Genomic DNA, 18,981 nt, shown 5'->3' on the forward strand with positions numbered 1-18,981 from the left:
TTAATCTTTATTTGAAAAGAAACCAGGAAATAGTTTATAGTGTCAAAGTGAAGATGTGTGCCTATCTAAAAGGTAGAGTTAGCTGGCAAAGGGGAGAAAAAAGAAACCAACCCCAAAACCAACAGCTTTTCCTTGCTTGAAATGCCATTCTGTTTGAAAACAGTGTGGTGGTGGTGGTGCTGTTTGTTGGTTTCAGGTGTCTGTCAATAATCAAATGCTCTCAGTTCACAATTAATTGTAGCATGAGTGCCTTCTGACTCTGAGTTGACTGGCTTTTTTCACTCTCAGAGTAAAATGTTGCTAGAGGAAATACTCCCATGATGCTATGGCCCACAGAACATCATTAGCTTTCTGTGAATTTGTAGATTTGTCTCATGAGCCTTTTGTAAACACATCTGTTCAAGATAAACAAGCTTTAGCAAAGATCACCGTCTCATCTTTGCAGATCCAGTACAGATCACGAAAACAAAAACAAAACCACTGGTTTAATCTGAATCCAGCACATTAGAAAAAAATAAATCCGAGTAAAAATCTTTGTAACTTTCAAAATTAAAAAGTGACTAAGTGCAACTCTAAGAATGTGTGGCCTCAAGGAATGCAGGAAATTCTTTGTAAGGGTTATGAAAACTGATGACTGTTTAATAATTAAAATGGTGTAGGCTTAAGGGATGTACACTATGTTAGTTTCTGATCAATAGTTAGACATAGCACAAAAATATTGTTCAATATTTACCTAAAAGTCCTGTTTCATTTTTGTGGAATTGTAGTTAACTTTTCAATTCTCTTACTATGATGTACATAATTCTTGTATGTCAGATAAGTGTTACACTTTGTCTCCTTTATTAACATTTCATTTCTGTCTCCAGGATTCTTGGGATGGGCAGCATATTCCAGTTCTCTTCTCCATATTTTGTGGTTTGTTAGTGGCAATATCGTATCATCTCAGCAGACAAAGTAGTGACCCTTCTGTACTTTTGTAAGTGACTCAGTTTATGTCCCTACCCCAAGGAAGAAGCAAGTTGCAAGGGAATATTATAAATAATGTTAGATATTAGTACCGTTTGAACTGGTAGTCACTAGCATTATCAAAAATAGTGTGATATTGGTTCAGTAATTAAAGAGAAATTCTCAGATTTTGCACCCAGTTCCTCCTCTAACAACAACCTTTCTTTGTGACTGCTGGCAAATCACTTACGTGCCAAAATCTGATTTAACTGCTCGCTGATGTTCTCCAGAATGCCAGTCAGGTGCCATCTTTCTGCTGGTGCGTTTGCTGAACAATCTGTACCCATTTGGTATTTAAAGAGGTGCTCAAAGCACTAGTTTAAACTGAAGCCCACGTGGATTTTTTTTAACTGTTTCTCTCAATTAATTACTGTGTTCTTATCTTGAATGTACACTCAAAGCACTTGTTCAAATAATTTCATCTGGGATGCAAAACAATAAGGATCTGTTTTGGTGATGAGCATTCCCATCTAGCATGGGGAAACATGTATTCACATTGCTATTCTGAGTTGAGTATTGGTCTGATGATGAGAGTATTTCTGATTCAGTTAATAATTATGTGTGTAAAACAAGATAGTTCCAGTAGGAGAAACACCTCCCACAGAATAGCCAATAGAGGCTTAGTCACATAACTGGATTAGGCAGAGCTTGAACTTGGATTTAAATTTAGCCATAACGTTGGATGAATTTGATAAGCAGTAGTCAGGGGTAGATAGTGAGGGGCCTCTTCTGTGAACAGGGAGATTAATGATTCGTGAGTGTTCACACAGAAGGAGAATTCTTACCTTTGGGTTGACAACTAAACCTTGTCCTGTTACTCTTAGTTCAGATGACTTTACTCAGTTGGTATGAGGTCCTTGTCCCTCGATCCCTGTTCTTCTGTTCTTTCCAAGTGCTATAGCCTGGATGCTTATGTTTGACCTGCAGGTTCACCTATTTAGCCAGATATGGCACAATTAAGCATTGCAATACATCGCAGTATGTAATTGCAAGTACATCTTTGAAGATCTAGGGCTCATTCTGTAGTTAGCTTCCTGTCCATAAAAAGAAATAATATATATTTCTGTACCACATAGCGTATTGTAAGAAAAATCACATTGAGGGGTTGTGAGATGCTTAGGTATGGCTAGCAGTGCTGCATATGGTCTTCTAAAAGCTTAGATATAAGTTGTTTGGGCTTTAGTACCAGCAAGGTCTGCTAAGAATTTAGTAGTTTGGTCAGTGTAGCTAGTTCATGAATTAATCAGGGTAGTATAGATTTTGCTTGTTGTTGTTGCTGTTGAAGTTTGAATTAAACCGAGGAATTATTGGTTTTCTAATTGGTGTTGACAAATAGACCACTTCTAAATTTTGCACCAAGTTACATTTCTGTTCGGTTATTTATGAACTAAAGGTTTGTTTCATGAGTACTAAGAACTCCACTTAAAATTCAGTATTTGTTCAGTTACTCCTGTTGGTACTGGAGAAACTGCTGTTTGAACAACATCTGGCTACTTGTCTTTAATGGTGGTCATTGTGTGCAACCAGAGAACTAATTCTTTTATAAAGTTGAGATCTCATCTTTGTAAATTTGCTCAGCCATGTGAAAGCGCTAATATGCCAGGATTATTTTTTTTCTTGTAAACATCTCGTAATAGAACTTTTGACTTGGTTATTCTTCTAAAACCACATAGAACAATACTTGCTTTTAAGTGGGTTCTTTTTTGTCTGTCTTTAAGCTCTTTAGTGCAATCAAAATTTTTTCCTAATTCTGAAGACAAAAACCCCGAGGATCCTCTGTCTGAAGTAAAAGATCCTTTACCTGAAAAGCTTAGAAATTCTGTGGTAAGCTTTTTAATTTTTTTTTTTTAATTCATTCTAAGCATTTACTTTATGTTGGTTTGTATAGCATCAATCTGGATCTTACTTAGCTCACAACACTTGTTAATTACCATGGTGTTGATTAGAATAGAGTGTTTCGTTTAAATCTGCGTATGAACCAATGTACTACAGTAAGAGTATAATGCTTATATTGCAATTTAAGTTATATAAAAGGAGGCATGTGAGAGAATTGGAATTCCCTAGTGAATTCAGTGAAGTATCATTGAGGATTTTCTTCTAGCTCATATTGATAATAATGAATGATACTTGCTTTTGTGCAGAAGTTAGCAGGAAAGCGTTAATGATGGCAAAACTATATTAACTCAGTATTTCTAGTAATTGTGAGCAATAGCTTTGTGGGTGCTGTTCCAGAAGCAGAAAATAAATGGTGGAAGGTGGTGTGGGTTTTTTGTGGTTGGTTTGTTTTGGTGTTTTGTTCTGGGTTTTTTTGTTGTGGTTTTTTTTAAAGAGCAAATATAACCTGTTCCATTTACTTTAGTACATACTTCAAATTTTTAGTACAAATTCACTCTAAATACTTATGAAAGTAGTAATATTTAAACATTATTGGTTTTCATACGGTGGAGCAGTAAGTAAAAGACTTAAGAAGCTTAATATGTTTAACTTGTACAAAAGAAGGTTGAACATTCATTTAACCTTGTGTAGGGCTTGGCTGTAGGGGAAAAACTGTATGGATGGGTTTCTCCTAGTACAGCAGGCAAAAGTGTGACAAGGTACAGTGTGTGGAAACTGCAAGTAAATATTTAGAGCAGAGAAACTGCAATTCTTTTAATGCTTAACAGGAGAGAAATGACCATAGGAGCTGTTAGTCACCAAGGGGGCAGGGGAGCTGAGGATTATGATATAATCTTTCTTTCAGTATTTTCTAAATTGGGTTTTACTGATTTAAAAAAAAAAAAAAAAGTTGTATCCCAAGAAGTTAAGACCTTGCAGCAATAATTGCTGTGTGTAGTTATTTGGCCAATTTTGGAGTAGTTAATCCTTTAATGATTTTCTGGGCTGAAAATATTAATACTGTATTTACAGAGTGGGAACAGGTCTAAACTTGGGAGACTGAGTTGTAGTGGCCTTAAGTACATATTGCCCCCTTGTGACTGAGTCTGGTGTTACTTGTTTTGTTTTGTTTGGGTTTTTTTTTTTTTGCCTGTCATCAACAGCTTGTCTTCATTTTTTAGGAGTAATGGAAAATTCAAACTCATTTCTCAGGGTTGTTCCAAAGCTGTTCTCTACCCTTTTGCAAAGGAGGGGGAAAAAAGGTTGAAGAGCCTAGTTGTTCTTCCTGGTTGTTAGCTCTGTCTAGGCAGCTGTCTTCCAGAGCTCTTAATTGCCCCATAGTCTAAGCAATTGTTAGATCATAAATGGGAAATTTGGTTAGCCCTTCCAGCTCTTTTCAGTGCTGTAGGGGGCTTCTTGTACACTCTCATAGTCCAGAATGAGAGAGAGAATATATTGGGTATATTAATTTTTTCTGCCCCACTTTGAGTATGCATCTTTCCACTTAACTCATATGAACTAGTGCTCTTAGCCATAAGATTTATGTTGTGAAATTTCTGTTAACTTCAATGGAAGTAATTAATACTTGCATGATTTGAAAATCTTTAATAAGTTTCAGTGTTACTGCTGATGGGCATTTACAATCTGAAGAGGACAACTGAGGCTGGCATTTTCTAAAATTATTTTATTTTGACTCCCCAGAGTGAACGACTGCAGTCTGACCTGATTGTGTGTATAGTCATTGGTGTACTCTATTTTGCAATTCACGTCAGTACAGTATTTACAGTTTTACAGGTAAGGTATTCCATCATGTTTGCCATGTGTCTTCTATATACAAATACTCTAATGTGATATAGTGCTTATTCTGGTATTGCACCAAGTCTCCTGACTAGTTTTAGGTGGTCTTTAAATATATAGTGTGGCAAGTACATGGCGTGAAGATCTTCACATTCCAGTTTTATGTGCCCAAAAGCTCCTCTTCCCCTGCTCTTTCCTAGTTTCTTCTTACATTCTGGATTTTTATTTTAGTTTCTTAACACAAAATGCCTGCTTTTCCTTCATCTATCTCAGCTAATTAGTGTCAGGATCATTTTGGAGTAAGGAAAATGAAACTTTTTAAAAAAAAAAATTTTAAAAGGTTTGATTCTTAAAGACTGGGGTGCTGAACCTTGACTAAACAATTGCATGCTAGTATGGCTGTTTGTAGACTATAGTATGGGGAGTACCCCTTTACTGGAATTGTTACTTACAGGACTTCAAAGAGCCTTTGAGTTTCAAGTTTTTTACTTGTCAATGTACTTACTATTACTGCTTTGGATACTTTTAATGTGTATATATATGACTCCTACTAGATCACGATGACATGGGACCAGATCTATGCTTTAATTTGTTTAAGCAAAGGCATTTGCCTAGGGAGTTGCAGTTACTGAATTTCTTCTTTTGATATTCCTGTAATGGAACCATTGGTTAGCTTATGAACAGCTGTGTATAAGGCAAATGAAAGTTTCTTGCATGTATTTCAGAAGGATTTTACCCTCCCACTGCTGCCTACAGTTAAAGAAAGAAAATAACTTCTAAAAGCGTATGTGTTTAGGTAGCTTCTGGTTTTCAGGTGAAGTGTCCTACTTAAGCAGGCGTACTAGTTTTTTCTAAGGAAAATATCTCTTCCATTGTATGGCTGGACTTCAGCAGCCCTCCGGAATGTTGCTTTGTCCCATGTTTGAGAAACTTGACTATATGCTCTTCACCAGTTGCGTAGTTCAATAGGCTTAGGCTTCACAGAATTTCTGAACCAAGAGCTTATAACAAGGTAATGCAATCCTAATTTTGCTATGACATATCTAGGAATTTAGAGAAAATTTTAGTGTATTTGAAAGCATTACTGTGAAATCCAGTCTTTGTACTATGTTAATATAGTAGTATTTTGTCACTTCTGTGAAAGGGTTTTGGTCTTGGTGGGAGGCTTCTTACTCACCTTCTTCTCAAGAGACTATAAGATTAATGATTATTTTTTTCCTTATGCTTATATCTCCTTTTATCCAGCAGATGAAAATATAAATTGGGTTCAGCCTTCAGAGGATAATAGCTTTATCATTTATAAAGTGCAGATGGGTCAGAAGCAATGGACTATGAAGGCAGATTGGTGTAGTATTTTTACTTTAAAATACTTCTCAACTTAGTGAAAATTTGTTAGAAACAGATGGTTTGTTCTCTCACAGGCATTTCTTGTTTGATCTTAAAGTTGGTAGTATAGCTTATCATGAAGAAATACATTCCCAACTTACTACTACAGTAGGACCTGCCTAGATGCTGGAAAAGGTATTACATCATTAGTGTACGATTTTGTTTATATAGACACAAACCTTAATTTCTTCAATTCTTCTTTTTAGCCTATTTTAAGTTATGTTCTCTATGCATTGGTGGGTACGGTAGGCTTTGTGACCCATTATGTTCTGCCTCAACTCCGAAAGCAACTTCCTTGGCATTGCTTTTCTCACCCGCTGCTGAAAACCAAGGAATACTATCAGTTTGAAGTCCGAAGTAAGTATCATTCAAGACACTTTTTTTGAACTTGCTGTAGTTGCTGACCAACTTGTGCTACCTGTTGATACACTTAATCTCTTTTTTTTGTTATTCTCACCACTGGAGTATTTAATGACATCTAATCTAGAAGTGTCTTAGTTTCTCAGTTCCTCATGCTTTGATTCTGTGACATTTTATGTATCTCTTAACTGATGATGGTAATAATATATTACATGTGCTAACATTATCTCAGAGCAGTTCCATTAAAGTGCAGTCTTCAAAATCTTAAGTTGCAAAGTTTGTGCTAATGATTGCCTTAATAGTTTTGTGTAAAGGTAGAATATGTTTCACTAGGTATTTCTTCAAGATAGTAAGTTTTCAAATGTTTTAGAGGGTTAGGTATGATGAATGTTGTCAGAAATTTCATCTTGGCATGGATTTGATTTTTAGTGGTATTGTTGACATGTTTAACAAAGTAGTACAAGTGGCCTACTAATGGAAAAACACGCTAAGGGACCAGTCTTGCTAGTTAACCTGTGTAGACACACACTTGCACCTTGTGTTAAAGTCTATGTTTCCATGAAATCTTTCCCTGGAGGCTGCAGAACATATGAAGTTAGTTATACTGCTAAGTTTTCCACTATGGATAAATATAGTGGTAGGTTGTGGGGTCTCCACTGTTGGAAAGTTTTTATTGTTAACAGCAGACTTAAGAAATTTCTATCAAAAATGGCTTAGAAACAAATGAAGCTATTTTGCTTTTTCTCTTCAGTTAGTTTTTGAGGTAAGACAGTGATGAAAAGCAAGTGACCATCCTGCTGCTTTCAGGAGCAGAGAATTATCAGAATTGTTTTGCAAACTTCCTACCTTTGTAGCAGTTATGCAGTGTGGTCTTTTCACTGATGTCTAAATTGTGGGGTGGTTTTTTTTCAGTGATTTGGTGTAAAGTTGGGTAAATATGAATAGCAATTGTAATATGATGCCAAACTCTATTTGGAGGAAGAAGTGAAAAGTGCAATTTTATGCTCTAGATTTTTAATCTGCAAAACTAGAGAAGCTATAGTTGGTGGCCTTTTCCTGATACCCAACTTCAGCATTTCCATATGTAGTAGTGTTTTCAGGAAAGATGAAGGTCATATCCAGTAATGTTAAATACAAGTTTGTAGCATCTCCCAGTTTGGTCCCTGTAACTTAAAGAGAATTCATGCTGTGTCAATGACTAATTGTCCTTATGGCTTCTGCTGTAGAAAAGGAACTTAAGTTTTTGCTGGGGCTCATCTAGGCATGTGCAGTCATTCATAGCAATGAAGAGGGGTGGGCCTTTTTCTAGCCTCTTTCAAGTACACCTTTAACCCTTCACGTATGCAGCAACATTTAACATAACTTTTGACATAGTCTCTTCCAGCCTGTATTTGCACTGCCTTGTATAATAAGTTTTATCATTATCTTCATTTGCATTGATTTGAAACATAGCAATCCTGTTACATGCTTTTGCAATTATTGTGGAAGTTTAAAGGAAGTTCTTAAGTCTCAGACATTTGTGTTGGCAGGTTACATATGCTCTTCTATATTGTAGAGTTGTAAACTGGAAAACTTTTGTTTCGAATACGGTTGGAATATGCATCCTTTTGCGTGAGAAAGTACATAATGTCAAACAGCTTCATCAGTATCAATGTTGAAATTGTTGAAGAGGTGGTAACTGGGTTTGTTTCCTGCAGTCTGCAGCAAGCAAGTAGTTTGCAAACTGTTATATTGTAATACATTTTGTATGGATGTGTAACAGTGCAAAAACTCTACTGGGGGTATCGACAGTAGCTTAGAAGGAGCTTCTTTTTATTTTGGTTAGATAAAACTATGAAAGTTCAGTACGAGAATACAGTTAGAGTTCTGTTAGCTGAGTTTGATTTGATAGTGCAGTCTGATTTCTTCTTTTTAATATATCTTGACAGATGCTGCACATGTTATGTGGTTTGAGAAACTTCACATTTGGCTCCTTTTTGTAGAGAAGAATGTTATCTATCCACTGATAGTCCTCAATGAGCTTAGTAGCAGTGCTAAGAATATTGCTAGTCCAAAGAAACTGGATACTGAGTAAGTAGAAAAGCCTATCAAGTAATCTGAGTATGTCTACTGTGGTGGGAAGTTAATAGTGAGTTCTGGCCTCAATGGGAAGACAGGTAATGCTATTGCCTTAAAACTAAGGCAAGGAACGAAGTTCTTTATTTGAAAGCTCTTATAGAATCAAGTCACCTTGCTGATTTAAACTGAATAGAGTATTACAGTGTTAAACTAAGAACCCACACAAACATAAATCATTGAATTCATAGCATATACTACAAAGATCGCTGGCTGCAGAATTACCTAGTAGTGCGATATCAGAATTTCCTTGTTGATCTTCAGAGTCTGTAATATGATTATCTGGACTGCAAGTTCAAGATAGTGACAACATGTTCTGGTATTTTGTCAGGTGAAAGTTTGAGACTTGTGTAATGCACCCTGAGTTGGTGTGCCAGCTTGCAGCCCCTCTACAGCTTCCTGGACTCAAGGAATTCCCTAGGCCTTCCAGCCCCTAAGTATAATCTGTATCCAGATGGAATTGCACACTGCCTCTTAAACTGAGCCTTAGTTATAATCCCTCAAGCAGTGTATCTGACTGTCTCAGTGAATGAGAGTTCATTAATAGGCCCTGCATTTTTTGCCTCCAAGAACAGCGACCAGGTGGCTTTTTTGGATTTGAAGTTCTATTGGTTTAGAACAGAAGTGTTGTAGAGAAAATAAATCTTGAAACAGAATATGTACTGGGGTTGGGGGGTTGGATTTTGGGGGTTTGGTTTTTAAATTTAATCATACCAGGATCTAGTAAGTTCTTGCTTTGGGTTCATTAGTCTTGTCACTACAAGATGTTTGGGAGGAATATAGCCATTACATTACTTTAACATAATTTTTATAACCCTTTGATCTGTCAGTTACTAAGAAAAAAACCCCATCACTAAGTTGTGGTTGCCCCAGTACAAGCTAGAGCAGTATAGTCATGCAGGAACTAATGATAATCCAGTGTTCATTAACATCCTCTTGCTGATTAATCTAGAGCACTGGTAGCATTTTCGCATCTCAACATTCATAACCTAAATTAAAGACCAGGTTTCTGTTCAGAGTACAAGGATATTTCACTGCTTTTTTTTTTAATTAGTGAGACTCTTACAAATAATGCTAATCCTTGAATATTGATTGGCTTGAGAATACTTTTAGAAAGATTTGGATAGTAAACTTAAATAAAAAAAAACCCTGAAGTTGTCTTTAAAAAACCCAAACAAACCCCTCTGCCCCCCCAAAACTCAAAAAGCAACCCCAAATCTAAACCTTGAGTTTGAAGAAATTGACATTGCATGACAGCAACAATTTAGGTGGTCTTTAAATCCCTTTCAGACAGCAGATAAGTAACTGTTTTGTGTGAATTTCTTTTACAGGTTGGGTGCTTTAATGATCACAATAGCTGGCTTGAAGTTACTGCGTTCATCATTCAGTAGCCCAACGTGCCAGTATGTCACTGTTATTTTCACAGTGCTCTTCTTTACTTTTGATTACAAAAGTTTTACTGAGACCATGCTGCTAGATCTCTTCTTCATGTCCATACTCTTCAGCAAGGTAACTTTAACTCTCTATTTCTAGGTGTTTCAGGTCATCCAAAACAGAAAACAGATAGTCTTAACTGATGGGTAATCTTCCAGATCATCAGTCCTATTGATACTGTAATCAATGTGCTATAAGACAGCTAAGACTTCTCTTTCCCAAAGCACTTGTGTTTGCTTCAGAAAGCATATGTAACTTTCTAAACATTTCATGAGTTTCTTAATAGAACAATGAAGTGCATATTATGTTACTTGCTTCATTATTACATCCTTTTTGTAGGTCTCAAGGCTTCTGGTAGACCAGTAAGAACTCTAGGGTGACCAGTAAATTCCTCAGGATATTTGTGTACTGCAAAGCATGTTGATTCTCAGCCAAATCACTAATTTTTTCTTCTCTCTTTTTTTCTTCTTTTTTTTCCTGTAGCTTTGGGAACTCTTTTATAAATTGAGATTTGTATATACCTACATTGCTCCCTGGCAGATCACATGGGGATCTGCCTTCCATGCTTTTGCCCAGCCCTTTGCTGTGCCACGTATCCTTTGAAAATGCAGACTTTTTTCTCAAGTCATGTATTTATAACTTCTCAGTGTTGCATTATAATGGATTATGTATTATGGGCTAAATCTACTGAATGAACAGGTTTGTTTAGTGAGTATTTATGAAAAACTGTGCACACTTTCTGCCTTGCTACAATGCTATGAATTATACAGTACCAGGTAGAGTAGGAATAGAATTCTTATATAAAAGAAACAGAGCAGGAGATACTTCATTCTGAAAATGACACAGCTTTTATTATGACAGTTATTCCCTTTTTGAAGAGTCAGTAACTACGGTTTTAGTTCCTGAGTTTTGCATTTTAAGCTTCTGTAGACTGGTTTGAATGGAGTGTTGTGTTAGTACTTTGTGTAGAATTTTGAGAAAGTGACCACCATGTCTAGTGCCAAATTTTCACCTATTTCTGTTTTTAAAAACAAAAGTAATCCCCTTACTGCTGGAGATACGGTAAAGATACTTTACTGCATAAAAATTCTTAAAGATCTTGTTTTGCTCTTAATTGGCATTGCTGTCTATTTCAGGTGCTATCACAGAAGCTTGAAAAAAAAGTAGTTGTTGCTTTGCTTTCCTTAATTCTGTTATCCTACAGATTCTGCAATGTTGTTTGTCCAAGCAGCTGTGTCAGCTTTCTTCTCTACTCCACTGAATCCTTTTCTGGGAAGTGCAATATTCATCACTTCATATGCCAGGCCTGTCAAATTCTGGGAAAGAGATTACAAGTAGGTGAAAAAAGACATTTAAAGTTTGTCATTTGTTTCTCATAATGTAACTATGGCTAAATGTGTTGGTTTGGTTTTTTGTTGGTTTTTTTTTTCCTCCAAGTACTGCTATTCCACCCCCCCCAACTCCCTGACCCTCTAAAAAAACCCTAGTTTATGAAACCCTAGTTTCTTAAGTAGCTTCTACCTAGAGGTATACATCCTGGTAATTTTTTTCAACATAAAAATTATAGTATTGTAAAGTGCAATTTTAATCAGGAAATGAATTTTATGTACAAAACCTTTTTATTACAAAAAGGTTTTGGCAGCAGTTCATAACTGTATTTGACCCATGTTCATTATCGCTCATTTCACAGCTAAAACAGACTAACCTCAATATAAAAATCTTCAAAGTAAATCTTTTTTCATCAAGGTGGGATCAGTAGTAAAGATTCTTCATGTTAGATTATACCTCCCTCTGTTTTATTTCTCTTAAGTCCACTGTTGTTGCTGGAGTATCAGACCAGTGAAATGTTAGATAAACAGCATATAGGGCAAGATAAGCAGATAGTTCTGGTATTTGTGGAGAATCAAATTTTCATTTCACTGCTCTATTGCCGTTTTCCCTTCTAACACTACAACGGTTTAAATACAATGTTCCAAATCTTATGTTAAAGAGTTAAAGTTGTAACTTCAGCCAATGAAATAATAACTTTCTGAAAACTGCACTTTCAGTGAAGTCTACCAGAATGTTAGTTGTGCTGATTTAATTTTTTTTAAGTTTGTCACATCTAAAGCTTTATGATATCTGTCTAAGAAAATATATATGCTTATCTCTAAAGCTAAATATTATTCTATGGCTATCTACTGTGGACAAACTTTATTAGGTATTGGATCATAGTGCTATTATAGGCAGAAAATACTTTTACGTGGGAAAAGCAGCAAATCTGCATATAAAATTATTTTAAAATAACTTTTTGAAACTATTTCAGTGGGAATATTTTTTAACAATTTTTATTCTGTTAGTAGTTTCTTCCCTTAGATTTTTCTTACTTAACACTATTTATTACTGTATGCTTTATTATTTTCAGCACAAAGCGTGTGGATCATTCAAATACAAGACTGGCTTCACAGCTTGATCGAAATCCAGGTAGCTTTCCTAGTCTGATTTTGGTGGGGTCTTTTTCTGGGGGGGAAGTGTTCTGTTTTTGTTTGGGTTTTTCTGGGTGGGGTTGTTTGTTTTGGGGGGGGTGGGGGTTTTTTGGTAGGGTTTTGTGTTTGGGATTTTTTTGGTAGGGTTTTTTTTTAGGGTTAGGGTTTTTTTGGTAGTGGTGTTTTTTTCAAATGGCAATGTTTTTTTATAGGATTTTTTATAGGATTCATGATCAGTTTGCCCTCCGATCTTCTCCAACCCTGCCCAACGTTTCTGTTATACCTACTGTTATTTTCTCTTCCATCATATCTCTTGCTTTATTCTTTATTCTTCTATAAGTTTTTCTTGTTTCCCCCTTACCTTTACGTGTGCCTGCTTTATAATTGTAGTATGCATTAAGCTGTTTTGCTTTTTATTCTTTAGTGTTAAGTATTTTATTTTTCTTATGTAATTAAAAATTAAAAAAAGCTAAATGCTATTTGAGGGTGTCTCAATGTCATGGTGATGAGACCAGTACAACATCATTACTGAGATACTTCTAAAAGCTCATTTGCTTTTTCGCCTTATGTGGAATAGATTGATGGGAGATGCATGAGTGGAACTGAAGGAATAAGTTGGAAAATAGAGGAGTGACTAAGAAGGGAAAAAATTTGGTGAAAAATACTAAAAGTCACTTAGCATTTGTTTGAAGTAGTTGTCCCTTAAAAAAAGAGGGGGTGGGGTGAGAGAATGACCTTAAAACAATGTTGCTGTTAAGAAAAGTGTAGGATTCAATGTGAAGTGATAATTGGCATTTAAGCTTGATGTTTTTCTTCAGATTCACATAATGCAAATCCAATCTTCCTGCAGGTTCAGATGATAACAACCTGAATTCAATCTTCTATGAACATTTAACGCGTTCCCTTCAGCACAGCTTATGTGGAGACTTGTTGTTGGGTCGGTGGGGAAACTATAGTACTGGGGACTGCTTCATCCTAGCCTCTGACTACCTCAATGCACTAGTACACCTTATAGAGATAGGAAATGGCTTGGTCACCTTCCAGCTGAGGGGGCTTGAATTCAGAGGTGAGTTTGTTACACTTCTTTAATTGTCTGTACTAAAAAGTGGACTTCTGCTTTGGAAACTTAAGTTATTTTCAGTTCTATCCTGTAAATTAATTGCTTTGAAAATGGGCTGCAGGGCCTCTTTATGCCCCTGTGACTGGTGAGGAAAACTAGCTTGCTCTAGCAGAGTTGATGCTAAATATTTTTCCATTTTAGTGCAACATGGCTACCATAATTGATGCTTAGAGACACCTAACTAAAATGTGACTTTAGAGTGATAAATTAAGCTATCCAAATCTTTAGTGTTCATTGGCAGATAGTTCACGTAGTGTTACAGAAACATAATTGGAGACGAGTTGGATTCTAAACACTTTTAAACACAAGTCAATATTAAAGCAATCATATAAAGTGTTCAATTCTTTCTTCTTTTCTGTATTTTCTCCTAAGGAACTTATTGCCAGCAACGAGAAGTAGAGGCCATCACTGAAGGTGTAGAGGAAGATGAGGGGTTTTGTTGCTGTGAACCAGGCCACCTTCCTCACATGCTTTCCTTTAATGCTGCCTTTGGGCAGCGTTGGCTAGCTTGGGAAGTGCTTGTGACAAAATATGTTCTGGAGGGTTATAGCATCACTGACAACAGTGCGGCTTCCATGCTTCAAGTCTTTGATCTCCGGAAAATTCTCACCACTTACTATGTGAAGGTATGGTTCAGATCAGTATGACCCTTGGGGGGAGATAGGCTGGATTGCATCTAGGAACTGCTTAACGTCTTGATCCTCATATGAAAGACATTAGAAGCTCATAGAATGTGATACAAATTATAGACGTATGAACACTTTCATCAAAGGAGGATAGAGTTTGCTGTAATGATGATTACTTGAGAGGACATTTTCTAGCTGAAGCTGGAGTAGAAACTTGAAAGCTGTTACCCAAATGTAATAGCTGTGTTGTAAATGAAAAGTTAAATAGTGTATTTCTCTTGGAGAAAGCCAAGCTGCTTTGGTCTTTAAAAGAAGTCCAAACCCATCTTTGTCTGCCTTTAAAAAAAAAAAAAAAAAAAAAAAAAAAAATCCCTGCCTTGCAGTTTTAAGAGGACTTCAGGCCTCAGATCCTTTCAGATAATCACTTTACTAATTGAGATCTTTCATAAGCTGCCCTCTTTCAGAGCTGAAAATTTTCAGGTTGAAATATTTCCAAGATACTTATTCACTTAAACACAAGTTGTTGTGTTTTCCCCCTGCCTCTCCCTGTAAATGCAAGGGTGTTAAACTGTCTTGTTTTTTATTTAGCGTTTGAATTCTTTAGAAATTCAATATCTAAGCCACCATGTTAACTAGATAAAAAGTCCTATGTAATTGGTTTTCTGCAAAATTACAGTGGGAGTCCTGTCCCATCTTTTTTTCCTTTCCTTATTCCTTCAGTGCAAGCTTCAGAAATCTTGACAGTCTTTGAAAAATACGCCTGTATACAAACCTGTATTATGTTTTCTGTGCAAATTTGTTGCATCTGAGCTAAATAAATGCTACTGTGTATCAGTTTTGTTTGTTACCAGGAAAATAATGCAAATGAGTTGAAACAATTGATATTGCTGACTTCTTTTTTTTATTGCAATAGTGACTCGTATTTTTAATAACAACTGTTTCAGGGAATCATCTATTATGTCACAACATCCCCCAAGCTAGAAGAATGGTTAGCTAATGAGACAATGCAGGAAGGACTGCGGTTGTGCACAGACCGCAATTATGTTGATGTAGACCCAACATTTAACCCCAATATTGATGAGGATTATGACCACCGTCTAGCAGGGATCTCGAGAGAGAGTTTCTGTATGATCTATTTGAACTGGATAGAATATTGCTGCTCTCGAAGAGAAAAGGTATGTATGAACATGTGAGGAAAGCCATTCGCTCTTCTAGGATGGTCTCATTTTTTTCCCCTGTTGGTTTGACTTTACAGGCTGGTTTAATATTGATTTTTTTAAAATTAAGACTTATAATTGAAATATTAATTTATAGTTTACTGATTTTGATCTTCTGCTCTTGAGATGCGAATTTAAATAAATTCGGTAAGTAGTGTATGATTTAACCTGTTCATTAATGAGTTTTCATTGACCAGCTCAAATCCATCAGCTGAATCTTAGTCAGGCATTTATCTACATACAAAAGGGTATGCTTGTAGAATTGATGTTTTGTGCTCAGATGTCAGTGGTTACAAATCAACCCTAACCTAAACAAAAAAATCCCAAAGCAAAACAAAAACCCCCAAAACCCAAATACCTGTTGCCAGCTTATAAGACTGACTACTACTTTCTTAGTGGTCATGCTATACTGTTTTCTTTGGACCACTGGAATTGCTGGCTTGTGAAAATGATGATCCCATATTCAATCCTTTTCCTCTCCAAATCCTTCCACCTTTTAAAGAGAAACATTAGTATGCTTGCAGAGGAATGCCTTGACTTCTTACTGTTTACAAAAAACTGTAGTGGTCTAGTCAAAGTAGTGTTGCCTTTGAGAATAAGTAGAAATTGATTGAGATTAGAGAGACAGGAATATAATTGGAATTTATGTGTTTAATGAAGAATCTAAGACTTCAGAGTTCAATTTTACTTTGGTAAAAGTTTAACTAGAAGCCCCTTTTAACGGGTATAAGATTTCAAGTGTTCTGCAGTCACATGACAAACAGCTGAAGAAAATTGTTTCCCTCCAAGTCACAATCTTGTGAAGTATTTTGTGTAAGTATTGAAAGTCAGGTTTAATCACTTAGATGAATGATACTATTATCTAGGGCATTATATACCCTCTACGGCTACTACTGGCTTTGAGCTGAGGGCAAGTTTCCCCTGAATAAAGCTGTAGTCCAGGGAAGTTTTCAGTTAACTCATAATTGTATAGTGCTAACCAGTAAGTGAGAATCCACCTTATTCACTAAAAATATTTTTGTCTTAACCCATTATTTTGTTAATCAACAGTTTGCACACAAGATACACAGTATAAGGAATGTTGCATGCATCTATTCAGCTTAGTTTGTCTTATTTCAAATATAGTATAGCCTTTACAAGTGTTCTACATACTTGCAGAACTTAACAAACAAACAAAAAAAACAAACCTGTTGAAAGTCTGAGCAAGAGTAACTGCTGTGGTGGGTACATGTGCATGCTTGAGTTTGTGTACCTTTGTATGTGTTTGGGTCTTTTTACTTCTCGCAGAACAGTTTCTGTGGTGATTTCTTTACTCTGTTCACCTGACTATTCTTTTTCTTTTGTTACTACAAGCCGCTGGATTCAAGTAAAGACTCACCCCTGGTGACATTGTGTTATGGACTCTGTGTTCTGGGGCGGAGAGCATTGGGAACAGCTTCACATCATATGTCTAGGTAATAAAATACTGTTGTTGTAAGCTTTCCATCCTCAAAATCCCTCTGGGTTCCTAGGTTACGTCTTAGATGAGTATCTCTTCATAAAAAACCCCAGATATTTAATGTAATCTTTCCTTAAACTGGACAGATACGCTATGTAACTTGTCTTTGTTATAACAGCCAGTGAAACATAACCAAAGAACAGCAAGTGAGGGAGAACTTGAATTTGAGCATTTTGTTTTATTGAACTAATGCAAGGTGAAAATTCTGGTGTGGGTAAGGACCAGTTATAACTGATGAAAAAAAAACAAGAACTGGTTGAGTTCTAAACGTAAGCTCCATTTCCTGCTCCAAGTATGTGCCCTATAAGGAAATAGGGGGGAGAAGACAACTTCTTAAAGTGAAGAACACACATGTCTTGATGGAAGTTAGATCAGACCATTATAAGTTTCACGGTTTAGCTGGCTCTGTGGCAAGCAGTTGTATTTTGTACAAATCTACTTCAGCTCAACTCTGTCATCATATAGCATCCTCTTTCTTGCAGACTGACAGCCTCAACTTACTTTGGAAAGCCAATGTAAAATACAGTTGTATGTTTCAGGAAATCACAAGATGATGGTTTAAAAAGAAAATAAATAGAAGCATAATCAAATGTGGAAGCTATTGGTCAGCTGGGTGCTGACTGTAAAACCTGTTCTACTTCACTTTCAGGGAAATTGTTGACTAATTACTCTAAGTACCAGCCAGTTGCCCCCTGAAGGTCTTGCAGATATGCACTCCCAAGAGCGATCGGAGCATATTTGATTTTTCACTCTTAATTTAGCTTAGTAAAAGGAAACAATGCCTTTAAACACGATGAAGTTGTCAAGATTTTTATTCTGTACTAAAGTGTGCACAATGGAAGCTACATATCCTCCTTCAACTGGTCCATTGTGGTGTTATATTCCCTGAAAAGTTTTCTCTTCAAAAATCTTCAGAATCAAGTCAGGCATTCCTCACAGTGTTCCTGTTTACTTTAGTCACTGCAAATAATCTGTGGCATGTATGGTTTACTCATTGCCTGTTCAGTGCACATAGACATCTAGTGTCCAGGCTTTGCTTACACACGCATCCTTACTCATATGTTCTCTTCTCCCTGTCCTATCCTGTAAATAACCTTTATAGAGAAGACTCGTGTACCTTTCTGTACAGCTCAGTATTTTCTGCTCTTGTCAGTAATGATAATTGTGGATAAGTTTGTATTTCTGTTAATATTTGGGCTGTTTCTTCATTATTTTTTTTTTTTACCCTCAACAGTAATCTGGAATCCTTCTTGTATGGCCTGCATGCCCTATTTAAGGGTGACTTCCGTATATCTTCAATTAGAGATGAATGGATCTTTGCTGACATGGAATTGCTGAGGAAAGTAGTGGTTCCTGGAATACGGATGTCACTTAAGCTACATCAGGTGAGAGATTACACAGGAAGATGTGTCCAGTTCTTTCAAAAATAAGCATCTGGGGGAGAGAAAAAAGAGGAAGAGACTAAAAGGGCATGTGGTAGAAGTGGACAACTAAAAATGGGGGAATATCATGTGTTGTGCTTTGTTTTGTTATAGCTCATGTGGAAGGTGATATAGAGGAAAATGGAATGCAGTTTATGCTTAGAGCTTGAAAATTACATCAAGTGTAGATCAGAGAATATGTCAAGCCCTGTTTCATACCCAGCTAGAGATAATTCCCTTATGAACAGCCTCTCTGATATTTTCCTTCCTTCTTCCCCTCCCCACAAACATGTGATTGGCTTAAAAGGTTATCATGCCACTCGAAGCTGTACAGCCTTCTCCTCCAATGGGAGTTGGTTTTCTTGTTCTTTTTTCTTTGAAGTGTTGTAATAACACTTTGGCGTTACTCATTGATCCTGTCAGTAAGGTTTCAGGTGAGAACAAGAAGGTTGCCTTTCACTAAGATGAAGTTGGGGTTGGTCTTTATAATGAAGTGAGGGTGAAGATGAACAACCTCAAATTCTGTCCAGTGTGTGTGTCTTATCTAAGCTCAGCAAGTACAAGAAAGCATGTACTGAGTGATAAACATTCTGTGAGGGGGGGGAAGTGTTGGTACTCTAGATGAGATTGCTTCAAAATCATAGTAAGTGGGCAATTCTTAG

General features: G+C 36.4%; 1 protein-coding gene across 12 annotated transcripts in view; it reads left to right on the forward strand.

The window, feature by feature from the left end:
• PCNX1 (pecanex 1) overlaps nucleotides 1–18,981 on the forward strand; it is a 93,260-nt gene that overhangs the window by 58,848 nt on the left and 15,431 nt on the right. For all 12 annotated transcript variants that reach the window (XM_030030560.2, XM_030030531.2, XM_030030569.2 and 9 more), the window contains 14 exons: nucleotides 867–976; nucleotides 2,724–2,829; nucleotides 4,582–4,674; nucleotides 6,270–6,420; nucleotides 8,352–8,493; nucleotides 9,870–10,047; nucleotides 10,456–10,564; nucleotides 11,177–11,306; nucleotides 12,377–12,435; nucleotides 13,288–13,503; nucleotides 13,930–14,183; nucleotides 15,128–15,358; nucleotides 16,754–16,854; nucleotides 18,133–18,283. In XM_030030560.2, the coding sequence (XP_029886420.1) occupies nucleotides 867–976; nucleotides 2,724–2,829; nucleotides 4,582–4,674; nucleotides 6,270–6,420; nucleotides 8,352–8,493; nucleotides 9,870–10,047; nucleotides 10,456–10,564; nucleotides 11,177–11,306; nucleotides 12,377–12,435; nucleotides 13,288–13,503; nucleotides 13,930–14,183; nucleotides 15,128–15,358; nucleotides 16,754–16,854; nucleotides 18,133–18,283 (2,031 nt within the window). The remainder of the gene's footprint in view (nucleotides 1–866; nucleotides 977–2,723; nucleotides 2,830–4,581; nucleotides 4,675–6,269; nucleotides 6,421–8,351; nucleotides 8,494–9,869; nucleotides 10,048–10,455; nucleotides 10,565–11,176; nucleotides 11,307–12,376; nucleotides 12,436–13,287; nucleotides 13,504–13,929; nucleotides 14,184–15,127; nucleotides 15,359–16,753; nucleotides 16,855–18,132; nucleotides 18,284–18,981) is intronic.

Source organism: Aquila chrysaetos, chromosome 2, assembly GCF_900496995.4.
Source record: "Aquila chrysaetos chrysaetos chromosome 2, bAquChr1.4, whole genome shotgun sequence".
NCBI classification, from domain to species: Eukaryota; Metazoa; Chordata; class Aves; order Accipitriformes; family Accipitridae; genus Aquila; species Aquila chrysaetos.